Below are 26,035 nucleotides of genomic sequence, written 5' to 3'. Positions count from 1 at the left end.
GCCAACCACCTGCCGCGTTGCGGGGCCTGGGGTCCCCGCGACGCCCTGTCCCCTGCCCCCGCGCGCACAGCCATCTCAGCGCCCCGAGCCCCTGCCGCACGCCGCCTGCTCCCTGCGCCTCCGCCCGAGTCCCCTCCCCGGAGCCCGGGCTCCCACTCACGTTGCCACCGCCACCGCCACCCAGCTCCTGCAGCGCGACGCTCATGGTGGAGCCGGACCGGGCAGCGACTCAGGGCTCCGGATGGGTGACCCTCTCCGGGCCCGCAGCCCCAGCCCCTCGCCGGGCCCCGCCACCGCCGACGCCACCGAGCGCCATCGCGGCACGGCCGCTACCCCTAGCTTGGCCGCCGCGGCCCCGCCGCCACCCCAGTTCCCCTCCCCCGCGGCGCGGCGCGGTGCCCGGGGGTGGGGAGAGCGGGGAGGGCGGAGCGCTCGGGCCAGCAGCCCTGCCTGGACCCCTCCATCTCAGAGGCGCGCCATCCCTGGAATCGACTGTTAGTCTTGCTTGGCCCAATTCTCCAAACTGCAGGCTCTCCCCAGTCCGTCTCTTTGAACACTCCAGAGGGACATCTTCTGCCAGGAGTTGGCACCACCCTTCTTCGGTGGGCACCTAGAGCACAAAGCCCCTCCCCACCCACCCCCCATCCACAGGAGGCCTACATGGAGCACCCAGACCCCGGGCACACAGGCAAGCACGCGTCCCCACCGCACGATCCGCACACACACAGACTCAGAACGCATGCACCCTGTACACTCAGTGTGTGCACACACAGCCCCATCCACACTGCCCCTGATACACGCGTGCGCGCACACACATACACTCCAAGAGCAGGGGCAGCATAGCTACACACACAGCCCACACTGACTCGGCTCCTGCATGTTGCTCCCAGGCCATGCTTTCACTTACCAAAATGATGGCTGTCAGCAGCTATCTCCTTAGAAGGAGGGTTACAGATGGTGACAAACGGGCAGGGAAAAAAACAGCCATCCACAGATATTTAAAGAAAAGACGCTCTAACACTTCTAACTTGGGGAAAGCAAACGAATTTATTTGGGAGGTTTACAAGGAAGAAAAAAAAAAAAACTCAGGCAATGTGTAACTGAAGTGAGACGGCGTGGCATCGTGCATCTGCCATCTGCCTTCCATATTGTCATTCCTTAATCAGGCCTGGTGTTGTCACAGTCTGCCGCAGGCAGGAGAGCCTGGCGGATTTTACAACCAGGCAGAGAGAGGGGGCCTCACCCTCCTCTCCCCACACGTGGCGGATTCGACCTAAGGAGGCTTGAAGTGGTAGCAGGTGTTGCTTCACTCCCATCAAGGCTCTCAGACACCAGTGGGTCTAGCACAGAGCATTCCTGCGGCTGAAAAAGGGCCAAGGAGAATGGATCTCGGGCTGACAAGTGCTGGATTGCTTTCTTGGACATTTTTCCACCCCAACTTTACATATACTCAAACAGAAGACAGTTCTGTGTCACCATCAGGATGAAAGATTCTGGATTCAGACTCAGTTTCCCCATCTGTTAAATGGAAATAAGAACATTACTTGCTTCAAAGGGTAGTTGTGAGAACTAAATGAAACAGTATTTGTAAAGTGGTTAGGACCCCAGTTTACCGCAAGGCTGGTAAGCGGCAGAGCTAGGTTCAAACCCAGGGCGTCTTGACTCCTTTTTGTAAAGTGTGTTTAGCAATATGAATTTGAAAACATAAGAGAGACTGTTCTTCCTCCAGGTACCTAAAAGGCACTTGGTGTGATATCATTGTCTTATTTTAATTATTATTGTTCAAGTCCATAGCTAGACACAGGAATTTTAAGTTGCAAGGGGACCTGTTCTCTCCCAGGTGGTGGAGGATGCACATGGGTGCTAGGTTAGTTAGGGTTCCCCAAGCAAGGAGCTTTCACATCTAGCTGCACTGGGGTCAGACTCAGGAAGTCTACTTGGCATTTTTTTTTTTTTTTTTTTTTTTTTGTACTGGGAATCAAACTCAGGACCTTGTGTTTGCTAGGCAGGCACTTGTGCCACTGAGCTATATCCCCAGCTAGGAGGTGTACTCAGGAAAACCCTCTGGAGTTGTTTGTGCTCACTCTGAAGACCATGAAAGTGTCATACCTTCCCCCAGAAAACTGGATGAAAGAAACACGGCAGCAGGGTCAGTCATGCACCAGGGGAAACCTAGCCACAATGTGGTTGCGTGACCGTGTTACGGTTTATATCTAAAAGTCCCCCAAGAGCCTCATGGACTCAGGCAGGGCTCTTGGGGGTGACTGGGTGGCTGGGATGCAGTACTCAGTACTGGTTTAGCTGAATGTGCTGTGGGAGGAGGGTCACTGGAGGCGTGGTCCTTCTGGGCTCCTCCCTTCCAGCGCTGCTTCCTGTATCCCATGAGGTGAGCAGTTGCACTCTGCCTGGCTCCCTTCACCTCCATGTGCTGCTTGGAGCCTGGTGCTCACAGGCCAAAACCTCTGCAACCTGGGAGCCAGAATAAACCTCTCCTCTTTGAGTTGTGGATGTTGGGTATTGTATGTCAAGCCCAAAGAAAATGACTAAGACAGAATGTCACCATGGCGACTGTGTAAGGACCTCCAGACAACTAGATCATCAGAATTAGTCCCTTGGCCACACAGTGCCACATGGGAAATAGCAAGCTTAGGAAACGCCACTATGTGTGGGACACTGTTCTAGGTCCTTAACATCTATGTATGCAGGCTGGGGATTTAGCTCAGCATAAGTGCTTGCCTTGCAAGTGCAAGGTCATGAGTTTGACTGTTGGTACCTCCCTGCCAAATCTATGTACTCATTCTTTCAGATGAGGAAACGGAGGCTAAGAGCCATACAGCTGGTAAATGGCAGAGCTGGGTTCAAACTCAGGAGGCAGCTGACTCCTTTTGTTTTACAAAAAGGAGTTTAGCAGTATGAGTAAGAAACAGCCTATTCTTCCTCCCTGCCAGTTGCTGGATTTTCGACTCATTTCCTCTAGGAAGATGAGGTTTAAAAAAAAAAAAAAAGCCTTAGTTTTCAAGCCAGAGAAGCTCAAACTCAAATCTGGGTTTGATTCTCTACAAGTTGATGTCTGTTTGAAGTTGTTTGAAAGTTTTCACTTAATCTTCCTCACCTTTAAAATGGGAACAAATATCTCTATCTCAGATAATTAAATGTCTACGGTGTTGTTACAACTCTGATGCTGAAACACCGTTTATAGTTTTGTCAGGTTTTAGGAGGTTTGACCTAAATGAGCATTTTCTTTTTACGTCTCCTTTTTTGCTTTTTCTTTTCTTCCTTTCATACTGTTTTGTTTTGTTCTTTGAGACACAGCCTCTCTGTGTACTTCAGGCTAGATTTGAACTCACTGTGTAACCTAGGCTGGCCTCATGATGATCCTCCTACTTCAGCCTCTCAAGGGTTAGAACTGTGGGCATTCACCACCATGCCCAGGCTCTTTCATGACTAAAATCATTTCTTGGGCCCATAACAATTCCTGACTACATGTTAAGTACCTCTGCATAAGAGGCTTAGAAGAAGCCCTATTGAATAATTCTATTTTTTTCTTCTGTGTATCACTTGTTTTTCTTGTTTTCATCACCGTTTATCTGTTCTCCTATTTTTCTTACCTTTGTGCTCTGACTTTTTATTTTGTCGTTGTTCCCCTAACTTGATCCTGAATTGAGAAGGAACTGACAGTTCATTCTTAAATTTACAAGCACAGTGTCATGATGCTAACAGGAAGCATCAGTGTTCGGTGCTAAGAAGGAGGATATGTGAACCTCTTAAAATGCTAATGATTTATAAATTGATGCAACATTTTCAGCAGTATGAATTAAAAGGCATATAAGTGTGTGTACTCTGACCCAGAAGTCTGCTTCTAGGAAACAACATTATTCAATTACCTTCTGCTCCATAACAAACCATCCCCAATTTAGTGGAGTGAAATAGCAAACATTTATTTTTCATGTTCTGTGGTTAACTGCGTGGTTCCTCAGGATTGGGCCAGCTCAGCAGGGACTGGGTGGTCTAGAATGATCTAGAATGGTTCATTTAGTGCTTGGGCTGCAGTCTGAGCCATTTCTGTGTAATTTCTCCATGATTTCTTCATGCAGTAGTCTCAGGATTCTAGACAACAAACCTCAGTACATAAAACCTTTCATTTGCTAAAGTCCCTGGGTGGGAAAACCAAGTCACACAGTCAAGCTCAGACTCAGGGATGGAAAAATAAACTACCCCCCCGCCCCGTAGTACAAAGCCAGGGTGTTCACACTAAGGTACTCCCCCACCCCACCAGGTACTGGTTTTATTTTGCGTTTGCTAGGATCTCATTAAATCACTAAGTTGTCCACTAGGGCTCAAAATTACAATCTTTCCCCCTCAGCCTCCCAGAGTAGCAGGACTGTAGGAATGCACCACACCCAGTTAGGACTCTACTGCTTGGTTAGAGGACCACAGAATAAGGTGACTATTTTCTACAAGATTTGTTCACCCCAGAACTACTTATAATAAAGATGGGGAGAGATTCTACAAGATTTGTTCACCCCAGGACTACTTATAATAAACATGAGGAGAGATTCAATGTCTAAGAGTTCAGGGCTTGTTGAATAAATCAACCACCCATAAAATGGGGTACTGTGCAATGTTTGCAAATAATAGGAGCTATCTCTATGGAGAAACCTCTGGATATGAGTAGAATTAGATAGGAGAGGGGCTGGGGATTTAGCTCAGCAGCATAAGCACCTGCCTTGCAAGCAGACAGTCGTAAGTTCAATCCCTGGTACCGATAAAAAGGAAAAAGACAAAAAAAAAAAAAAAAGAATTAGATAGGAGAGGAATAGAGTTACAAAATTTCATTTTTTTGTGAAGCAAATATATATATATATATATATATATATATATATACACATGAACATAAGTTTAAAAAAATTGGAAGGATAAGCAACAAAATGCTAACAGGAATGCTTACATACTTACAAGTTTAAACTCATAAAGAATGTTTTTCTATCTAATAGCTAACATTACTACATTAATTTATTTAACACTTGCAATGTCCCAGGAAGATATAGTCTACCAATATTATTTTCCCTATTTTACAAGTACAAAGCCTAAGACACAGAGAAGCTTAATAGCTTGTCAGAAGTCACACAGCAGATACAAGATTGAGCTTTGAACTGAATCTAGATTCTCTGTTCTGGGCTTTTTTTGTTTGTTTGTTTGTTTGTTTGTATCAGGAACCAAATTCACAACCTCTTGCTTTCCAGGCAGGCACTTGTGTGGCAGAGCTAAATCCCAGTCCTAGATTCTCTGCTTTTAACCACTACACTATGCTCTTTACAAAGTCCACTGATTTGTCTGGGGCTATACTGAAATGTTTGATAAATATATCAAGTGTTTCATCAGTCTTAAATCTTTTAAAAATAAAGCCTTTTAATGGTAAATATAAGATACTCCAAAAGTAAACAGAATGAAAGATTCAATTCATTCTGAAATAAATACATAAATTGATTCAGTATCATCCTTAGAGATAATCATTGGCAGTATGGTATCTTTCTTTGATTACACAGCTAAGTCCCCAACTTATGAATGAGAGAACGTAGTAAAAAGACCGCCCTCAAATACTTGTAAGAGTTTGCATTTATTTCCTAAAGCAGCTGTGACAAAGCCCTGCAGAATGGATGACCTTCAGCAGCAGCAATGTGCTCCCCCACAGTGTGGAGGCCAGCAGCACGAGGTGAACCTGTCTGCCCAGCCTACTCCCCCTTCCAGGTCCCCTCCAGCTTCTGGGGCTCCCAGCAATCTTTGGCCCATAGCTCCACCACCCTATCTCTGCTTCCTTCCATATGAAGGTGTCACTGTGCCTGTTCTCTTATAAAGACACCAGTGATTGGATTTCAGGCTGTCCCTAATCCAGCATGAATTCATCTTTTTTACCTACTCCCCACAATACTGGGGGTTGAACGCAGAGCTTTTGCCCTGAGATATACATCTCTCTCTTTTTATTTTCATTATTTATTTATTTATTTTCTTGTCTTTTTGAGACAGGGTCTCACCATGCAGTTCAGGCAGGACTTGAGCTCACTGTGTAGCCCAGGCTGATCTTGAATTTACAACGATCCTCCTGCCTCAGCCTCCAGAGTGCTGGGATTACAGGCATGAGCCACTACACCCAGCTTTTTTTTTTTCATTTTTAAAAGTTAGGAACAGAGTCTTGCAGATGAGTAAGTTGCCTATGATGAACTCAAGTTTGTGACCCTCCTGACTCAGGCTCCCAGAGTGCTGGGAACACAGGTATGTGCCATGACCAGATTGACTTCATCTTCGTGTCATTACATCTGCAAAGACTCTGTTTCTAAACTGGGACACCTTCTGAGGCTACTGAGTGACCATGTTTTGAGATGCATATGGAAGAGTTCTTACTCAACCCACTGTGTGGGTCTACAGATTCCAACTTAAAGGTGATGTTAATACTGGATTACTTAACCATCCACCCTCTTGTTTAGACTATGAGGAACAGGTCCAGCAGATCTCGAGTGATCTTCACTTGAGAAACTCAGGGCACTGCTGCACAATGCCAAATTTTATTTCATTTTAGATATGAAAATAAAACTTCCCCTCATGGGCAAGGATGCAGAACAGCAGAATTTTAAACAGAAGATCTGAATGTCTGGGGCTCCCGCATACATTCTGACAACATAGCCAAAGCTTATTTATATACAGTAGTGCAGTGTCTTTATAACATTGTACTAAATCTTCTGCGTTAACCATGATTTGGCATCCACAGAAGGGAAGGAATAAGATTATTTTTGTTTTGTTTTGTTTTTTGTCTTTTTGAGACAGGGTCTCACTATGTTGTTCAAGCTAGACTTGAGCTCACTTTTTAGCCCAGGCTAGTCTCAAACTCGCATCGATCCTCCTGTCTCAGCCTCCCAAGTGCTAGGATTACAGGCATGAGCCACTATGCCCGGCTAGGAATAAGATTATTTAAGACACAACTAAACAAATGACTGCCAGGGGCCTGGGGATTTAGCTCAGCAGCATAAGTGTCTGCCTTGCAAGCACGAGGTCATGGGTTCGATCCCTGGTACCAATAAAAAAAACAAAAAGACATACAAATGACTGCCAGGCTAAGTCTTTAACCCTTCAAACACCTTCATTCTGGGGAGGGAAAAGAAAACAGTTTCAATTTCCTACCACCTTCTTTCACATCAGCCTTGGCCAGAGCCCCCAGGGCTCCTCCTTTCACTTTAGGTGAGGTGGTCTCTGGCCTCCTGAGACAACCTTCATCATCCCTAGGCAATTTCATTTACAAAATTGTCCTCAATAAGCAGGTTTTAGGGGGCTGGAAATTTAGCTCAGCGGCATAAGCGCCTGCCTTGCAAGCAGGCAGTCGTGAGTTCGATCCCCGGTACCGATAAAAAAGGAAAAAGACAAAAAAAAAAAAAAAAAAAAAAAAAAAAAAGCAGGTTTTAGCCAGGTGTGGTGGAACACCTGTAAAGCCCTGCACTCTGGAAGGCTGAGGCAAGAGTATTCCCAGCCCTCAAACCCAGACTTACCAAGATCCTGCAGGGCAGGGGGTTGTAGGGCGCTGAGTGGTAACTCGGTGCAAACACTGCATTCAATCCCCGTACTATGGGAAAAAATTAAAATTAGGTTCTGTCTTCTACTTATCATCTCTGTGCCGCACATTAGACCACGGGGCTCAGAGTGTTGTGCATGTGACACGATGCGACCGTGTGGGGAAAGACTGGAAGGATTTATAGCAAAGGTTTTCAGTGATTTGCTTTGTTTCCTAAAGTCCTACAAGCACACATAAATCACTTTAATACAGTAATTGGGGCTGGGGATTTAGCTCAGCGGCATAAGCACCTGCCTTATAAGCAAGCGGTCGTGAGTTTGATCCCCGGTACCGATAAAAATGAAAAAGACAAAAAAAAAATTTAAAAAAAAAATCACTTTAATACAGTAATTATGGGGCTTCCCCATCAGGCTGTCGGAGAGTGGAGGACTGTTGAGGGGAGGCAGGGTTTTCTGGCCTTCAGGTGTCAGGGCTTCTCTTCCTGAAGCTTGCTTGGCCTCCAGGGCTGCTTTGGTGCTCCGGACAGAGGAGAGAACTTGACAGCAGGGAGTCGCAGGTCTGGGGTCTTGAGCAACAAGCTGTCCTCTGGCACCTCCTCCCAACCCCACACTTCCCTCATCAGGTCCATCTGGGTCGCCGAAGACATCATCCATCTTTACATTTACTTCTGTGCTTGTTCCCGGACTAACATTGGAAGAGGAGGCATTGGAACCTGAGGCATTCTTGCTGGTTTTGGGATTTGGTCATTAAGAGCCGGGAAACTGCCTCCCCAGTAGTGCGGACCGAACACACAGAGTGACAATGATCCTCATCAGTCCTCCCTGTTGCTGAAGTGAGATATTCTTCCCCGGCGCCGCCAAGGCCAGCGATTGCGCCACAGCCCTTGCGTAAGCAGGTGACGTGGTCGCTGACGGCCAGCCGGGGCAGGGGGTGACAAGGGGTGAGGGGAAGAGGGCGCGTGCCCGCAGGTGCGGCCAGAAGTCTCCCGCGGTCGCCCGCTGAGAGGCCTGCGGGGGTGCCCTGTTCCTTCTCTCCCTCGGGACACGAGGTGGCGCGCGCCGCGTCCTCAGGCGCTCCGGGCTTCCCCGCGTCACCAGCAGCCAGGGCGCCCCCCGTGGCGCTGCCATTCACAGCCGCTACGACGCAGGCGAGCGTGGCTCCGGGGCGCCGCGGGCGCTCGGCGCGGGGATTTCGGCGCCAAGCAGCAAGTCTGTGGTTGCTGAGTCCCTTCCGGGGAAGACGGGATGCAAAGACTCGGGAGGCAGACAGAGCGCGATGGCACAGGGACACAGGGGCAAAGCAGAGCCACGGCTATTGAGAGGCGAAGACCAAAGATGGGTGGATAAAGACAGACACGGACGCACAGACAGACAGACGCGCGTGCGCGCACGGACCAGCAGCCAGAGACGAACAGATCCTCGAGGAATAGTTTGGGGCCTTGCGGAGTCGCGGGAGCACCACCGCTTCCCGCGCTCCTGCGGCGCTGCGCCTTTCCCGCTCTCCCGCCCGCCACGCCCCGCCGGCTGTGCCGCTGCTCCTCGTGCCCCTGGCGCACCTCTCCAAGCGTAGGCACCAGCGTCGCCCCAGATCTCCCTCAGGTCCTGGGTGGCAGGTCTGGTGGCCCAGACCCACGTGTGCCACGCCCCGCCACCGCGCGCGCTCGCTCGCTCCGTGCCCGGCCCGCGGCCCCGCCCCCTTCCGCCGGCCGGTGCCGCCTCGCCCCCGCCCCCGCGCCCCGCCCCCGCGCTCTGCCGCAGTCGGGCGCTCATCGTCATTCCGCGCTCGCCGCCGCCGCCCCCCTCCCCCACCACCCCCACCCCCGCCCGGTCCGCGCCGCCGCCGCCACTGCCGCCGCCGCCGCCTGCCCAGCGGCCCGGGAGGCGGAGGCGCGGGGGAGGAGGCCCCGCTCGGCTCCGCAGTCCCGGATGCTGCATGACTTCATCCTTCCTCCGGCTCCCCCGCTGAACTAGGGCCGGTCCGGCAGCGAGCCCGCCGCCCGCCGCCCCGCTGCAGCCCCGCGCGCGCCCCGCGCTCGCCATGTCCGAGATCCTCCCCTACAGCGAGGACAAGATGGGCCGCTACGGCGCCGACCCCGAGGGCTCCGACCTCTCTTTCAGCTGCCGCCTGCAGGACACCAACTCCTTCTTCGCGGGCAACCAGGCCAAGCGACCCCCCAAGCTGGGCCAGATCGGTCGAGCCAAGCGAGGTACGCGGCCCGTGCCGGAGTCACCGCCACCTGACCCAGAAACCCTCGGCCGGGCGCTCCCTGCCGAGTGGCCTCAGCTCTTGCCGCAGACCAGCGCAGCGAGCCCGCTCTGCGGCCCGGGTTTTGGGATAGGATGCAGTGGAGAGGGGTCCCCGCTGCAGTGTCGTTCCCTGCTGCCCCTCTCTCGGGAACGCACTGCCCCGGATTCGATGCTCCGCCACCTCTGGAAGCGAAGCCTGGGGACCTGGTCGAGGGGGAGGGGCTGGCCGGGGCGTCTGTGGCTGCTTACGAGTGGGGCACAGGTGACACAGGCCGGTTCCTTGGGCTCCGACGCTGAGTCGGGGAGGTGTTGCCCAGAACCTCTGGATGCAGACAGGCGTACGACTGGAGGGCGGGAGGCTGGGGTTCGGTTGTTCTGGCCGTGTTCTGGCCGTTTGCAAGGGGATTGGGACTCTATCGGGGCTGGGGTTGGAAGTGGGTTCAAGAAGCTAGAGGCTTAGCGAGGAGAGGGCTGGAGGGATGTCCTGCCTGAGCCCTATCATAGGAAGGGGCTCTGTTGCAGTGAGGGTCTGTCGGGGCTCCCCAGGCAAGGGCTGTCTGACGAGTTCAGGCGGGAGGAGATCCGCGGAGGCCCTGGCAAGGGGCATCCCGCCATAGGAGGGGGCCGGAGCTGCAGGAGCAAGCTCGGCCGCGGGAGAGTTGGTGGGGACAGTGAGGTGGCAGCGGAGTCCGAGGAGCGTCGCAGGGCCGCGGCGGTCGCTGCGTGGGGCGCGAGGATGGGGGGGCCCCCACTCTCACCACTGCCCCCCGAGGCCGCGCGGCTGATGCGCTTTCTCCCTGCGCAGTGGTGATCGAGGATGACCGGATAGACGACGTGCTGAAAGGGATGGGGGAGAAGCCGCCGTCCGGAGTGTAGACGCCTCGGTTTGGGCGTCGGGCTCCGGGCCCAGCCCCACAGCGGCCAGGAGCGCGGGCCGGCGATGAGGCTGCCGGCGCTCCCCGCCCCGGCCCAGGCGCCCGCAGGCGGGGGCTGCAGGGCCGCGCCACCACCGGGCCAGTGTTGCCGCCGCCGCTGCCAGGCACTCCGGAGCTGTCCGCTTCAGCACCACGGCAGCGGGGCCGGTGGCAGCGGCGCGAGGGCAACTGGAGCCCGCCACCGCCGCGCTCATGCACTTTAGAACCTCGGGCCGCAGCCCCACCCCGCACACCGGAACGGACACCGAGACCCGAGGCCCGCAGCCCCAGGCCCACCCCCTCCCGCACGGCTCCCTTGCCCTGCCCCCTCCGGCCAGTCCGGTCTGCAGACCCAGCTACGGGGTTGGACCGAGCAGCCAGGGACGTTTGGCTGCACATCTGCATGAGCTTCTCACCCACCAGCCCAGCCCTCTGGGCCATCCCCACCCTCACCCCATCTGGCGTGACCCTGGCTTCTTTCTAAGGGACTTCCTTGGCACATTTGTATTTTTATATCCAATTCTTTGTTTACTGGCTCTGCTCCTAGTCCCCCCGCCCCAGTCTCTAATGTGCTCTTCTGCGCCTGGCAGATAGGACAGCTGTTGAGGCTGGTGTGGGACAACCCCCCCCCCAACAGTAACCAACCACATGGCCACACTGCCCAGGCCTGACCCCCCAGGAGGCTCTCTGGCAGACCTCCATCACCTCAAGGTACCACCTTCTAAGGGCCCAAATCTGATTTTACCGTGGACCCCTTCTACCCCTGGGAACCCAAGTGGGGGCTGCTCTGCACCTTTGGGTGACACCTGTGGCCCTGGAGATGTTCTCAACCCAGGGGTGTCCTTTGTAAAATGTTCCTCCATGCTCACTGTACAAGTGTGTGAATAAACACAGCCCTCCCTGTGTGTGCGCGTGCGTGCGTGCGCTCGGGCTTGTGTGGCCGCTGCTGCTGCTGCTGCTATTGCTGCTGCTGCTGCTGCTGCTGCTTTGGTGGGTTCAGGAGCCAGGCCAGAATGGTGGGCAGGCAGGTCTTTGGAACCTCAGGTGCATGTTGCTGGTGAGGGAGGGATGACATGTTAAGACTGGCAGGTCAACCTAGCCTGGGGACATCACTGTGATGTGGTCTTGTTGGGTACACAATAGCCCAACCAGAGCTGGGGCTGCAGCTGGGAGTCAGAAGCAGAAAGCAATCAGGATTCAAATTCTGCAGCCTCCTGGAAATATAGCCACGTTGGATGGAGGTCTCCAAGCTGGCTGGTGTGCTGGGGCTTTTGTTAAGCTTGACCCTGGAGGGTGGATCACTGGTTGGAATGGTGGGAGAGGATGTGGGGCACCCATTAGAGAGAGTTGAGGAACCCAAGAAGGAAGCCAGAAACCTGGGGTCTGGACCCTGGCTGTGTGATTTCATGTGGGATTGTCCCACCAGCTCAATCTTCTGCTTGAGGTCTTGGCATGTGAGCACCTGGGAACCAACCCTCGGCCCCAAGTCAGAAATTCCAGCTCCCTGTGGAGCACAGGGCAGAAGAGCAGGGAGGGTCGGAGGACCATGCTTCTCCCCTCACAGCTGAATGGCACTGAGGAAGTCCTCGTGATCTGAGTCCTGGAGGAAGCAGGGGGTTGGAGGCCTGGTGGGTGAGAGGAGCTGGGCTCCCAGGGCCAGCTGAGTTTCATTCAGCTCCCCGCCTTTGCGCATAAGGTAGAAGTGGAAGTGGAAGCCGCTCCCATAGGTTGCATGCCTCAGGGACCAGCCATACCGGGTTTGTGCATAATGTCTGGTCCGAAAGTGGGGGGCTGCTGAGGTCATTGAGACAAACCGGCCCCCAGGGACCAGCACCCGGCTCACCTACAAGGCAGACAGAAAAGTCAACAGTGGTGAATCATCTCCAGGTCCTAAAAGGTCAGTACTGTCCCAGCTGCCTTCCCACTGAAACCTCAGTACCATCCTACCGGGAATGGGTCAGGCTTGCTAAGGCAGAGTAAGGCCCTCCTCTGCCTCTGGCCATCGAGCAGCCAGTGCTGTATTCTAGTCAGGAGCATGTGAGTGTGGGAGGCTGTGCTTTCCTAACTATTCTGTCTGCCGTCTGGAACCTGGCTGCTACCTCAGCCCTGTGGCAACCCACCAGCCAAACATGGCCTTTGTGAGCTTGGCCATTCCAGCCCTGTCTAATCCTGACCCAGTCTGACCACACTCCTAAGGGTGCTCTGGACCACACCTCCTGACTTCTGGATTCTTCTGGTCTCCTGAAACTTCAGTCCCTCATCCCCACCTCTTGGTCTGTTCTCCTTTCCTGTGCTGACCTCACCTCACTCAGCACCTGGTCCACAGTGTGGACACCTTCAGAAGATACAGTCCAGGGGTCCCGCTCCCCAGCCAGTAGTGCATCCAGGGTACCCTTCTCAAGCACCACATCAAAGGAGCCATCAGGGAAGCCCAGCGCCCGCACATCCATGGTCTCCCAGCGCAGCTTGGGGAGGTGGGCATAGCGCGTCTGCATGGCTCCCACCACTACTGATGAGTAATCCACACTGGTCACGTCAGGAAAGCCTCCAAGGAACAGCTCGTAGCTCAAGGCACTGTTCCCGCAACCTGGCAGAGGACAGGAAGGGTGTCGAGAGAGTAAGGGTTGTTTTGGTTCCCACCTCCCCCTGATTACTTATCCATCCTTGGCCCCGTTTTTTCCTCAGCTCAAATCTTCCAGTACAGAGGGGAGGCAGCAAATTGCAGCAGTCACACAGCCCTGGCGCAAACCCTGGCCTCATCCTTCCTAGCTGTGTGTACTGGGGTAAGTTGTTTCCACACCAGGAGCTTGAGTTTCCTATGCAGGAAAAAATGGAGGTAACAGTTCATAACCTAAGTGCAGGCTGTGATGCACCACACTAAGTCAGCTGGGAAGAAGAAGCTAAAGGCACGTAGCACTCAGGAGTTCAAAGATCTGGATGCTGCTGATCTGGTCACAGCCATGGAAAATCATTCAAGTGGTTGGATTTCCGTGTCCTCAGACTCAGAATGGAGATCATAATGGTATCATGTGGACCATATTCATTATTAGCTTAAGCCTGAACCACTTAAGAGATCAGGGACAATAGCAACCTGGTGAAGGCTTCCATTATGAGCTACTTTGATTTCCAGGGCAGAATTCATAAACAAAGGGAAGCCTCACTGGGGAGACCGTGGGACTGGTCCTCGTGCACTGAGGATATGCTGAGGCGTGGGAGCGCCTACGGGCAGGAGGCTTACACCTGACTAGAAAGAATGAATGTGGAATCAGGCAATGGCTGTGGAACACAGGGAGTATTTCAATAGGGGCAGACTGGGAGCACCCCTGACCCAGCCAGGTGGATCAGATAAGACTTTTTGGGAAGTGTAACTAAGCCACATTTGGGGGCAGGGAATCAATATTCCAGGGGAAAGTACCTAGCATGCAGTCTCCAAGAGGGCAGGTTGAGGTCAGAGAGGGGCAACAGGGAATGGACAAGGATTACAGCTCCGTAGGCCTGACTGCTTTGGAAGATCCAGTGGCCTCTCCAGGCCCTCCCATGGCCAGCTCAGGCTGAGAACAGGGCTGGACAACAGCCGCTGCCTCCCTGCATGGGGGACCCCAGCTCTTGGAATTATGCTGCTTTTAATCCTCATTTACTCCCCTAAGAGGATCATAGGATCAGTTGCTGTGATAGCCTTAATTTGGCAGGGCCTGGCAACCCTCAGGGCATTGGAGGCAGCTTCAACAGGCCATCCCCACGGTCCCCTCAGGCCTGGCAGCTCAAGGAGAGTTTCATCTCCCCTGAGAAGACCTAACACATGCTTCCCCCACACTGCAGTCCCAACACATGCTGGCAGATATAGCACAAGGAATGGGGTGTGAGTGGCTGAAGAGGAGACCCTGGCTCAGCTCTAGGCTGAAATCCTGCTGGGCTCTCTGACCTACAGTTTCTTTATCACTTCACCCCTGGCCTTCTATTCTGCAGGGCTCTGTTCAACTGTACACAAACCCCAATTTCCTTCCTCTCTTCCCCACGGTATAGGATGGCATCTTCTAAGAGAGCTTGACCAAAGAGAAAGGGAGAAAGAAATCCTGACCGAGGGCCAGTAACCCTTACAAAGCAGTAATTTCTCATTTTTGCTTCAATGATTTGGTGCCCATAACCACAATCGGGAAGCAGAGCCCTGGAGAAGTGATCCAGCTCTGAGAGCATATTACCCAGGGGCCCAGAGCTGTAACAATGAGACCAAGTTTAAGCCTGAAGGCTAATCACAGATTTGTAAGATGAAAAATAACCATCATGGAAACTGCCGAGTGAACCCTCCTCTGGTTAGTCTCTTCCCTCTAAGAACTCTGAAGCCACATTATAATCAGAAGATTCCTACAGAGCATTGAATAAGCAAGGGTAGAGAATCAGAGAAGTATCATGATAGCAGAGCTGAGACAGCCATTCACATGCCTTCGAGGTTATTCTAGTTACAGGGACTGGCTACACCAGTCCTCAGGGTACACTGTTCTTTGGATGGTCCTGGATCAACTGTCCCCTGACCCTCAATTTCAGCAATAATGGGACACGGCACATGATGGCATGCTTGCCTAGCATATGCACAGCCCTAGGTCCCATCCTTTTAGCACAGTGATGATGACAGTGACGATGACAGCTAACAGCCTTGAACACCAGGTACTATCCAAAGTACTTTACAAGACCTCAGTTTACTTTCCCAGGTCCATACAGGAGACATGATTTTTACTACCCCCTTTTTCTAGAAGGGAAAGTTGAGGAAAGTGAATAAACAGTGTTCCAAAAGTTACATGGTCAGAGGTAGAGCCACAATTTAAAACCAGGCCTGTTTCACTCCGGAGCCAGAGCTCTTAAACCATGAAGCTCAACTGCCTCCTCATGTTCTTAGAGGGCCCGTCACCTCTGATGGTGACACTGCACCTTAGACCATATCAACATAACCTTCAGGCTGCAATTCCCTGTGTAGTCTCTGGATCAACAGTTCTGGATGCCTCTGCACCCATCTGCATAGTGTACAGCAGAACTAAGAGCCTGGAGCCAGGTGTGATGATGCAGGCCAACAATATTGGCACTCGGGAGGCTTAGGCAGGAGGATTATTGTGAGTTCCAAGTCAACCTGGGCTACACAGTGAGTTCAAGGCCAGCCTGAACTACATAGCCAGACTGCTTTAAAAAAGTAAAAATTAAAAAAATAAATAAATAAAAGCTCTGGAGGTGCAGGGCACCCTAACTTCACTATTGTTGCATGATGGTAACAGATACTGTCTGTTCTCTGACTAGATCTCCTTGGAGTCCTTTTCACAATTTTTGTGTGTCCCTATGGTTTGATGTACTTTTTTGCCTAACAGTTTACATCTGTGACTCTTCAGGTTGAAATTATCCTCAGAGGAACTTTCCCTGGCTTATTCCCTGTCCCTGTTCCCTCCATTTCTCACCAATTTCTCCAAGGAACTTTTATCTAACAATGTCTTGCCCATGAAGTCTCACCTCAGGATCTGCTTCTGGGGACCTCAACTCAGAAAACCACCCACAGTGGAGACTGCCAAATCCAGCTCACCACCTGTGTTGCTGTTGCTGTGGGGACTGAGCCCAAGGCTAAGCAAGTGCTCCACCACTGAGCTACATACTCATCCCTTTAAATTTTTATTTTATTTTTGCTGTACTAGGGATTGAACTTAGGGACTTGGGCATGCCAGACAAGCGCTCTTGCCACTAAGCTACATCCCCAACCCTTAGAATTTTACTTTTGGTCAGGATCTTGCTTGGGGATGGAACCCAGGGCCTTTGCACTGGGCTCCATCCCCAGACCTTTTCTTTTTAAGTTTGGAGAAAGTCCTCTCAAAGTGCTGGAATTACAGGTTTGCACCACAATGCCTGGCTGTCCAAACTGATCTTGAATTTTTCATCCTCTGGCCTCAGCCTCTTACACAGTTGGGATTACAGGCACCTGCCACCACATCTGGCTTGCCACTTCTTTTTGTAAAGATTTATTGGGCCATGGATATTCATACTCAATGACATATTGTATCTGTTTATCCAATAAAGAAGAGAAACTGAGTAGCTGTGACAGAGATTACAAAGCCTAAAACATGTACCATATGGCCATGTTCAAGGAAGTTTACACTCTGGCATGGTGGACAGTTAGGAGGCTGACGCAGGAGGACCACAAGTTTGAAGCCAGCCTTGGCAACTTGGTGAGATTCTTCCTCAGAATTTAAAAAAGGCTCAGTGTATAGCTCAGTGGTAAAGCACCCTTGGATCGCTCATCCCTGGTACTAGGGAAAAAAAAAACAAAAGAAAAGGTCTTTACAGACTCCTAACCTAGAGTAAGCCTCTTAATATTTATCATTCACCTTTAGGGATTGTCACAAAGACTAAGAAAGTGTTTACTGCTGGAGGGAGGGACTTCAGGGAACCACACAGACAACATTAAATATCCATGAGACTTATTTTGTCACAGTCGTTTTGAAGATTCGTACTCATCCAGTCCTCTTTTTTTTTAATTTTTTTTTAACTTTTTATCGGTACCAGGGATCGAACTTACGACCGCCCAGCCCCTCATCCAGTCTTCTTAAAACCTGATACTTAAAGCTGTTTGTTTGTTTTGTGGTACTGCAGAGTGAATCCCAGGCCTCACACATGCTAGGCAAGCACTCTACCACTGAGTTACATCCCCAACCTTCTTCATTTTATTTTAAAGTAGGGTCCCGTTAAGTTGCTCAGGGTGGCCTGGAACTCATGATATTCCTACCTCAGCCTCCTGAGGAGGTGGGATTACAGGCATATACCCCCACATCTGGAAGTATTTTTTTTTTTTAAGGCAAGGAAAATGGAACACAGAAATTTAGGTATTACATGCAAAATTACAGAGCCAGCATCAGCTGAGCCAAAAATCCAATATAATTAGCTGCTTCCAGAGCCCAAGTTCTTAACCATGAGGTTATGCCTTTCTATTGAGATCTTTTTTTTTTTTTTTATCGGTACTGGGGATCGAACGTGTGCTTGCAAGGCAGGCGCTTATGCCACTGAGCTAAATCCCCAGCCCCGCCTTTCTAATTCTAGTAATGTTCTATTTCACAATATATTTATACATATATAAATATGTACATATATATGATGTTCCTTTTATGTGTATCAAATATTTCTTTCTTTTTTTTTTTTTTTTTTGTCTTTTTCCTTTTCATCGGTACCAGGGATCGAACTCATGACTGCCTGCTTGCAAGGCAGGCGCTTATGCTGCTGAGCTAAATCCTCAGCCCCTCAAATATTTCTTTTAAATATATAAGGTTTTAGAACTGGGGGTGGTGGCACATGCCTGTAATCCCAGCATTCAGAAGGCTGAGGCAAGAAGTTCATGGTGAGTTTGAGACCAGCCTGGGCCACACAGTGAGTTTAAGGCCAGCCTGAACTACCCTGTCTCCAACACAGACAGACAACAACAACAAAAAGTCGGGGATATGGCTCAGAGGCACTGCACCTGCCTGGCAAGCGCAAAATGGAGTTCAATTCCCAGTACAAAACAAAAACTACAGGAGGCTGAGGCAGGAGGATCGCTGCAAGCTCCAGACCAGCCTGGGCTAGCTCAAGGCCAGCCTGAACTGCATAGCGAGACCCTGTCTCAAAAAGACACACAGAGCAAGCTAAAAACTATTAAAAACTGTAACTGGAAAGAACCCGTTGCTCTCTCAAACTTCACGAAGCGCCTCCAAAGCCGACACAAGGAGAGAACGCGGGGAGGTTCAGCGGGACCTCTCAGAGCCCATCTGGCGCCCCAACGCGGCGGTCCTTCCGACCTTCGGAAAAATCGCCCCGTTCTCGGCTGCACCACCCCTCTGACCTCAGGGGGCGCTGTTCTCCCACTTCCCAAGCGGTGCAGGACTAAGTTTCAGTCCAAGGCTCGCAGAGTTCGCTAACTCCTTCTAGATGACAGCGGCTCCAGGCGCCCACTGGCGTGAATACAGAAGCGGCGGGATATGTGCTCGGACTGCCTAGAGTACCGTTTCTGCAAGTGAAAAGCTCACCGCAATTCCTGGCTTGTCCTAAGTTGTTGGGGCTAATTAGCACTGCGACTCAGACTCGGCGCTGAGTTCCGGGGCGTCTGAGGCCACCTCCCCCGAGTCTAGGGCAGGGTCCTCCTCACCCCCACGTCGGCTCCCAGGGACTATCTGGCTCCTGCTTGCCCCAGCTAACACAGCGGGATTCTGAAGGGGCTGGGGCCCGGCTCGGGCGTCCCCGAGGAAGGGCAGCCAGGCCGGAGGAGAGCGCTGGCCGGGCCGGGCAGCGCCGGGACAACCCACCTAGCACTAGGATACGGTCCTCGGGCCGCAGCTCAGGCTCCAGGAGGGCACGGAAGGAGGAGAAGTTGCCGAACCACTCGTAGTGGGCAGAGTCGACAGCGCCTTGGTAGCGCTGGTCCCAGTACTGGATCTCGCGGTACTCGAAGTTCCGCTCCGGCAACTCCGGAGAAGGATCTGGAGCCCCATGAGAAGCCATACTCCCTGCAGCAGCCGGAGCCCGGCCCGGCAGCCAATGGCGAGCTGGGGGGCGGAACCCTCAGTGCCCCGCCCACCTCCTGCAGTTGCTCAACACAAACACGTGGAACTTCCGTCCTCTGCTCGGTGCTCTTGGGAGAATCCTCCGGCTGGAAAGTCGAATGGGATCATGCAGCCCTTGGCTGCCCAAGTCACCTGGGAGAGCCACATCTGGTGTCAGACTCACTCGGGTTTATCATTGCGACCTTTCATGTTTCATTTTGGACGACTCCGCCTATTAAGCCTGAAAATCAACCGAAGAGTCACTTTTAAACAAGCCTTTACAGACCTCCAGGAAGGCTCTGAAGGGAGGTGGGAGGGGCGCAGACAGGGGCTTTGCCCTCCAGCACATACTCGATGTTTTTTCCTGCACAGGTGAACTCAGTGGTTCTGGAATGCAAGCGGCAGGACTGTTGCTTTTCTGAGCAGACATTCGTCCTCTCTTAGCTCCTGAGTGCTCAGACGGGTATATACTGAGGAGTAAAACTGTGCCTGCGCTTATAGGGTGTGTAATCCGCTGGACGAGTGTAAGAAATAATTTTAGGAGAGTAAGCACTGATTTTGGTCCTTCACCACCAGCGCTGTATTTGGTGAGATCGTCCTCGCGGGGAGCGGAACCTAAGTGTCGAAAGGTTGAGTTTCCGAGGTGGTGGGCCCACTTGAGCGGCGCACAGTCAAGATGGCGGCTGGGCTGCGGAAACGCTACCGGGAGGGTTCCGCGGCCCAGCCGGTAGGATTCTGCAGACAATGGCTACAGCGCGCCTGGCAAGAGCGGCGCCTACTACTGCGGGAGCCGCGCTACACGCTCCTGGTGGCCTCCTGCCTCTGCCTGGCGGAGGTGGGCATCACCTTCTGGGTCATTCACAGGGTGGCATGTGAGTGCGCCGAACGGGAGAGGAAAGGAGGGAGGGAGATCAGACCCCTGAACCAAACTGGGACCCGGACTTGGAACTCAAAACTAGACTTCAGAGAACCTCATTTATCATTTTCAGTCGTTCGTTCCTTAGTGGAGTCCCCAGCCTGTTCCACAGAAAACGCGATCTTAATCCCGACTCCATACGGAAGGAGGTGACCGTAGAGTTTGGCTTTCTGCCTTGAACATTCAGCCTGCCAGGCTAAGAAAGCAAACCAGCCTGGAAGTCACTTCTGGGCTAGAGTTAATGCACTGCTGCTCCTGCTTGGCTTTGCGTGTTTGGACACGTCACTTCCCCTCCAGATCTCGATTTTTTCACCCAGATTTGATTCTGAGATCTTGAAAGTGCGTTTACAGCAATGGCATTCTGTGCCCGTTTGAGTCCATTAGGCATTATCGGTGGCTTCTTTTCCGGCTAAATCTGAACAGTGGGTTTAAGGCACTGACGTCCCTGCTAAAGATGATTCATTCAACACATTTATTGAGTGCTTATTATATGTCTAATGTGCCAGGTACCAGAGGTGGTAAAAGAGAGGAATGTGGCTTGGACAGAGATAAACCAGCAGGCACCTCCAGGGCCTCATACTCATGAGGGAAGATTCATAGTGTCCTCTTGAAAGGTGGGTAGGAACTAGCTAGGTGAGGAAAGAAAAAAGGTGAGCTGGAGTTGTGGTGCTTGCCTGTAATTCCAGGTACTCAGGAGGCTGTGGCAGGAGGAGTGCTGCCAGCCCAAACTACATAGCAAGACCCTGTCTCAAAAAGACAAAAACTTAAAAAATAAAAAAGTGATGATTTCTCCAAAAACTAGGATTGGAGGTCCCATTGGATTCAGCTGTTTCTCTTCTGGGTATTTCCCCAGAAGAATTAAAAACATCATACCACAGCAACATATGTGCACCCACCTTGATAGCAGCACAATTTGTAATACCTAAATCTTGGAAACAACCTAAATGCCCATCGATTGAGGAACAGATAAAAAAGATGTGGTATTTTTATACAATGGAGTACTACTCAGTTGTAAAGAAGGATAAACTTGAAACTTTTATAGGTAAATGGATGCCATTGAGACCATACTCATAAGTGAAGTAAATCAGACACACATATGTAAACATTGTATTGTCTCAGTAGTGTGAGAAGCTGAAAGAAACAATGTGTGTGTGTATATATAATGTGATATATATACCATTGTTACCTCCTAGTTACTGTGTTTTGAAAAATTTTTTTAAATAGATTTGAAGGCCAGGTGTAGTACACGCCTATAAATCCCAGCACTTGGGAGGCAAAGGCAGGAAGATCACTTTGAGTTCAAGGCTAGCCTGAGTTACATAGTGAGTTCAAGGCCAGCCTGAGCTACATAGTAAGATCCAGTCTCAAAAAACATAAATAAATAGATTTGAAAAGACAAATAAATAAATTGATATTTTTAACAGACTAAGAAAAAGAAAGAAAGAAAAGAGTAGAGGAGGAATGCCCAGCAAAAGGGTTCCTGTATTGAAAAACCTGTAGTCAAAAAAGATCATTTAGGGGCTGGGGGTTTAGCTCAGCGGCATAAGCACCTGCCTTGCAAGCAGGCGGTCGTGAGTTCGATCCCCGGTACCAATAAAAATGAAAAAGACAAAAAAAAAAAAAGATCGTTTAACTGGACATAGTGGTGCTCATCTGTAATCCCAGCATTTGCAGGATTGCTGTGAATTTGAGGCCAGTCTGAGACTCTGTCACAAAAACCAAATCAAACAAACAAAAAACAGAGTGTAGAAAACTGACAATAGTAGTGAGAGGTGAAGATGCAGAAATTGAGATTGTGAAGAGACTTAAAAGCCTTAAGGAGATAGCATGGGGTTTAAGAATTTGAGACCCTCCAGGCTTAACTCGTTGATCTTAAGCTATTCAGTTAAGCTATCCCATTAACTTTTAGGTTCCTCATATAAAAATAAGTATGATAGAGATTGATCCTTGTCTTCAGGATTTTAGGGAATCATTGAAAGTTTCAGGGAGAAAAACTTGGTAATGATTTATGGTGTAAGGTGGAAATGTAATGGGGTGAAGATAGAAGCCAGGACCTGAACTAGGAGAGTACCATAAAGTTGAGGCTGCAGGTCATGTTAGAATCCCACTATGGAATATACAGAACTTAGCAGAGAAAGATGGGCTAGTAGAGATATTTAGGATGAATAGGCATGACTTGTTGACTCAGGGTCAGAGGTGAGACAGAAGGATATATCAGAGGTGTCACTTAGATTTGTGACCTGGTCAGCTAGGAGGGTGGTAATATTAGTCCTAGAACCCAGAAAGGACAGCTGACTGGGAGTAGGAGGAAAGATGCTGGGTTCAATTGTAGACACTCTGACGTTAAGCTATCTGGGTCTCCCGAGGGAGTCTCAAACAGTTTAGATAAGGGGTAATAACAGGGGCCCTGGGAATGGGCTGGAACTCTGTGCTTTGGTGTTCTGGAGACATGGGGTGTGAGGGCAGGCTGGTTCTGAACTGAAAAGTAACCCAGTTATCTTATCTTCTTCCAGACACAGAGATTGACTGGAAGGCATACATGGCCCAGGTAGAAGGCGTCATTAATGGCACATATGACTACACACAGCTGCAGGGTGACACTGGACCGCTTGTGTGAGTAGAAATACAAGGTTTGGGGAGGTTACGAAGGGCCAGCTGGGTACCAGGCTGCCTGGCCGGCCCTAGGCTCACGTTCCCTACCATCCTCCAGCTACCCGGCTGGCTTTGTGTATATCTTCATGGGGTTGTACTATGCCACCGGCCGGGGCACCGACATTCGCATGGCCCAGCATATCTTTGCTGTACTGTACCTGGCCACACTGCTGCTGGTTTTCCTGATCTACCATCAGACCTGCAAGGTGAGTCCATACCAGCAGGAGCTGCGGGACAGATAGTGGGGGTGGCCCAGGTTTGGGGAGCTGACCTCGTCCCCACTGTGCCTACCCCTCAGGTGCCGCCCTTCGTCTTTTTCTTCATGTGCTGCGCCTCCTATCGTGTTCACTCCATCTTCGTGCTGCGGCTCTTCAACGACCCCGTGGCCATGGCGCTGCTGTTCCTCAGTATCAACCTCTTCCTGGCCGGGCGCTGGGGCTGGGGCTGCTGCTTTTTCAGGTCAGCACTGCTCCCTTCCTGTCCTTTCCCTTTGGCATCACAGAGAGTAAGGAGCGGCCCCCAAAGCTACGTCTGGGGTCTGTAGAAAGTCTCCTCGTGCCCTCTCCATGCACACCCACTGTCTTCCTCTCCTGCTACCGACAGCCTCCATGGCTGGAGTCGGCCCTGGTGCACTGCGGACACGGCACTCAGTGCCTGTGCAGTGTCTGGGCATGGGAACTGGATGTCTGCACCCCCACCCAGCCACCTCCAGGCTACTTCCCCTCCCCCAGCAGCTGCTGGAAGGATTCGCTGAGGTGATGGTGGGCGAGGCTTTGGAAGCCCCACACCCAGGCCCCCAGCTCACCTGTCTTTCCTCCCCTGTGTTCCTGCAGCCTAGCAGTCTCTGTGAAGATGAACGTGCTGCTCTTCGCCCCCGGGTTGCTGTTCCTCCTTCTCACACAGTTTGGCTTCCATGGCGCACTCCCCAAGCTGGGCATCTGTGCTGCCCTTCAGGTACCCCTCCTTGGCACTCCCCCCCCATGAAGTGGAGGCCACTTGGCTGGCCTCCTTTCATCCCTCAGGCTTCCTCAAAGCTGAGTCAGGGCTTTGGAGTCCATGCTGAGCTGACAGTCGCCATGTCTGCTTTAGCCTCCGTAATCCTGTTATATAGCTGCTGAACTGGTGTTGTAGCCCAGCTGTTGCTGACGTAATCCCAAACTCAAAGCCTCATCACCACTTTCCTCCTCGACTGACTGCTCAGGATAGGCTCCAGCATGGGCGGCTGTGGGGAGGTGGCTTCCCATTACTCCTGGTGGGAACTGGGGACCCTCTAGAGGTCCCAGCTCAATCCTGCTCCCCTTGGCGGTTGGCATGAGGCTGGGGTGAGCCTTGGCAGCCCTGCTGACGTCACATCCACCCTCAGGTGGTGCTGGGTCTGCCCTTCCTCCTGGAGAACCCCCTCGGCTACCTGTCTCGCTCCTTTGACCTCGGCCGCCAGTTTCTCTTCCGGTGGACGGTAAACTGGCGCTTCCTCCCGGAGGCACTCTTCCTGCATCGAGCCTTCCACCTGGCCCTGCTGGCCGCCCACCTCAGCCTGCTCCTGTTGTTTGCTCTCCGCAGGTGGCACAGGTAAGAAGAAGGGGCAGGGGAAGCAGAGTTGGGGAAGGAATAAAGAGCCTGGACCGTAGAGGCTACCTGGAGGAGATGCCAAGCTTCTGGGAATGAGTCTGGAGTTTGGCCCGTGATGGTCGCTTGACAAATGTCTGAATTGCTTCTTCCCAGGACAGGAGAAAGTATCCTGTCGCTGCTGAAGGATCCCTCCAAAAGAAAGGTCCCACCCCAGCCCCTCACCCCCAATCATATCCTTTAAATCACGGAAAGGTAAGTCCTGCCCTGTCCAGGTGTCCAGTTCTGGTGACTGGTAACCAGAGGGCAGGAAGAAGAGCTCTACCAGTGGGTAGAGCTCCTCTTCTGCCGCACTGTGCTGAGTACTTTATACACGGATCATGTTTTACTCTGAATTCTAAATGCCAAGCTATGTATCGAGCTGTGGTGACACATGCCTCTCATCTCAGCTCTCAGGAGGCTGAGACAGGAGAATGCACACTGGAGCTGCATAGCATGTTCCAGGCCAGCTGGGGCTACACAGAGGGGCTCAGTGAGTGAATACACAGCTGTGTGTTGCGGAGGAGTGGTGTAAATGATCGAGCTGTCACATGAGCGCTCACACTGCAGCTTGAGAGTTCCATTCATTCTAACACTTAAAGCTTACAGAGACCCTGAGATAGGAAGGTGCTCTGATCCTCGTTTTGTAGATGACAAAAACCAAAGCTCTAAAGGGTTACCATGAAGGATCCGGTGTCACACAGCTAGCGACAGATTCGAAGTCACCAGCACTGTGGTCCAGAGCGGGTGTAGAACAAGGGCAAAGCCAGGGCACTTTCTGACCCCCAGACTTCTGCCCCTCTTCTTTGGGGGCATCCCTGCCCCCCAGTCCTGCCTTGGTCCTGCCCTTTGGCCTTGATCATCACCCACAGATCGTTTCCACCCTGTTCACCTCCAACTTCATCGGCATCTGCTTCAGCCGCTCCCTGCACTACCAGTTCTACGTGTGGTACTTCCACACACTGCCCTACCTCCTGTGGGCCACGCCTGCGGGCTGGCTCACACACCTGCTCAGGTATGGAGGGGGAGTGGGGATGACTGGGGCATGTGTCCAGGGGCAAGGGGCCAAAAGGCGATCACCTTGGAGCCAGGCCGCACCGAGCAGAGCCATCTCTCATCTCCAGATTGCTGGTGCTCGGGCTCATCGAGCTCTCCTGGAACACATACCCATCCACGTCCTACAGCTCTGCCGCCCTGCACGCATGCCACGCTGTCATCCTGCTGCAGCTCTGGCTGGGCCCTCAGCCTTTCCCCAAGGGTACCCAGCACAGCAGGAAGGCCCACTGAGATCCGTACCTCACCCCGACCTGAGCGGGACCAGGGGCTGGGCTCTGAGCCCTTGAGATTAAACCTGGCCACATCCACCTTTGTGTAGCCTACGTGGAGCTGGGGGCAGCTGGTACCTGGCCAAGCTTCGGGGACCTGGACCCAGCAGACACAGCACTCAGCACCCTGGGAGGCTGAGCAGAACGTTCACCAGTTCAAGCCCAGCCCAGGTTCCTTAGGCCCTACGGCAAAATGAAAAGGGCTGGGGATGTAGTGGCTCAGTGCAAAGACCTGGGCTCACCTCACAGTGCTGTGAAAATAAAAGGATCACGCCTGACCCG

At 51.9% G+C, this 26,035-nt stretch overlaps 3 protein-coding genes across 12 annotated transcripts in view; 2 read left to right on the top strand and 1 right to left on the bottom strand.

Moving 5' to 3' along the window:
• Positions 1-19,262, bottom strand: part of Ece2 (endothelin converting enzyme 2) — a 38,939-nt gene extending 19,677 nt beyond the window's left edge. The window contains exons 1-3 of one of the 8 annotated variants that reach the window (XM_003477060.5): positions 19,019-19,262; positions 13,022-13,305; positions 12,158-12,561 (exon numbers count right to left, since the gene is read on the bottom strand). In XM_003477060.5, coding sequence (XP_003477108.1) covers positions 12,277-12,561; positions 13,022-13,305; positions 19,019-19,214 — 765 coding nt within the window. In that variant the 5' untranslated portion in view covers positions 19,215-19,262 and the 3' untranslated portion in view covers positions 12,158-12,276. Of the gene's footprint in view, positions 1-160; positions 601-907; positions 941-12,157; positions 12,562-13,021; positions 13,306-19,018 lie in introns of those variants that run through there. The other 7 variants (XM_063261151.1, XM_063261150.1, XM_063261147.1 and 4 more) reach the window with 7 other exon arrangements.
• Positions 9,368-11,623, top strand: Camk2n2 (calcium/calmodulin dependent protein kinase II inhibitor 2). Its single transcript, XM_063261154.1, has 2 exons — positions 9,368-9,764; positions 10,610-11,623. Exons 1-2 carry the CDS (start codon positions 9,596-9,598, stop codon positions 10,678-10,680), a joined length of 240 nt encoding a protein of 79 aa, XP_063117224.1. The 5' UTR covers positions 9,368-9,595; the 3' UTR covers positions 10,681-11,623.
• A 631-nt stretch (positions 19,263-19,893) lies between the features above and the next one.
• Alg3 (ALG3 alpha-1,3- mannosyltransferase) lies at positions 19,894-26,031 on the top strand. 3 transcript variants are annotated; one of them, XM_063261152.1, is made up of 9 exons: positions 19,897-20,127; positions 22,685-22,784; positions 22,882-23,029; positions 23,122-23,282; positions 23,657-23,777; positions 24,187-24,392; positions 24,546-24,623; positions 25,300-25,443; positions 25,553-26,031. In XM_063261152.1, the coding sequence occupies exons 1-9, from the start codon at positions 19,932-19,934 to the stop codon at positions 25,713-25,715; spliced, it is 1,317 nt and encodes a 438-aa protein (XP_063117222.1). In that variant the 5' UTR covers positions 19,897-19,931; the 3' UTR covers positions 25,716-26,031. The 3 variants fall into 3 exon arrangements, with proteins under 3 accessions (XP_005006917.1, XP_063117222.1, XP_005006916.1); XM_005006860.3 differs by lacking the exon at positions 24,546-24,623 and having other exon boundaries at positions 19,894-20,090; positions 25,301-25,443; XM_005006859.4 differs by lacking the exon at positions 24,546-24,623 and having other exon boundaries at positions 25,301-25,443.
• The last annotated feature ends 4 nt before the right edge of the window (positions 26,032-26,035 follow it).

Source organism: Cavia porcellus, unplaced genomic scaffold (assembly GCF_034190915.1).
Source record: "Cavia porcellus strain 051 isolate PalLab524CR breed Dunkin Hartley unplaced genomic scaffold, mCavPor4.1 scaffold_14, whole genome shotgun sequence".
NCBI lineage: Eukaryota > Metazoa > Chordata > Mammalia > Rodentia > Caviidae > Cavia > Cavia porcellus.
This window is presented reverse-complemented; position numbering and strand designations above follow the sequence as displayed.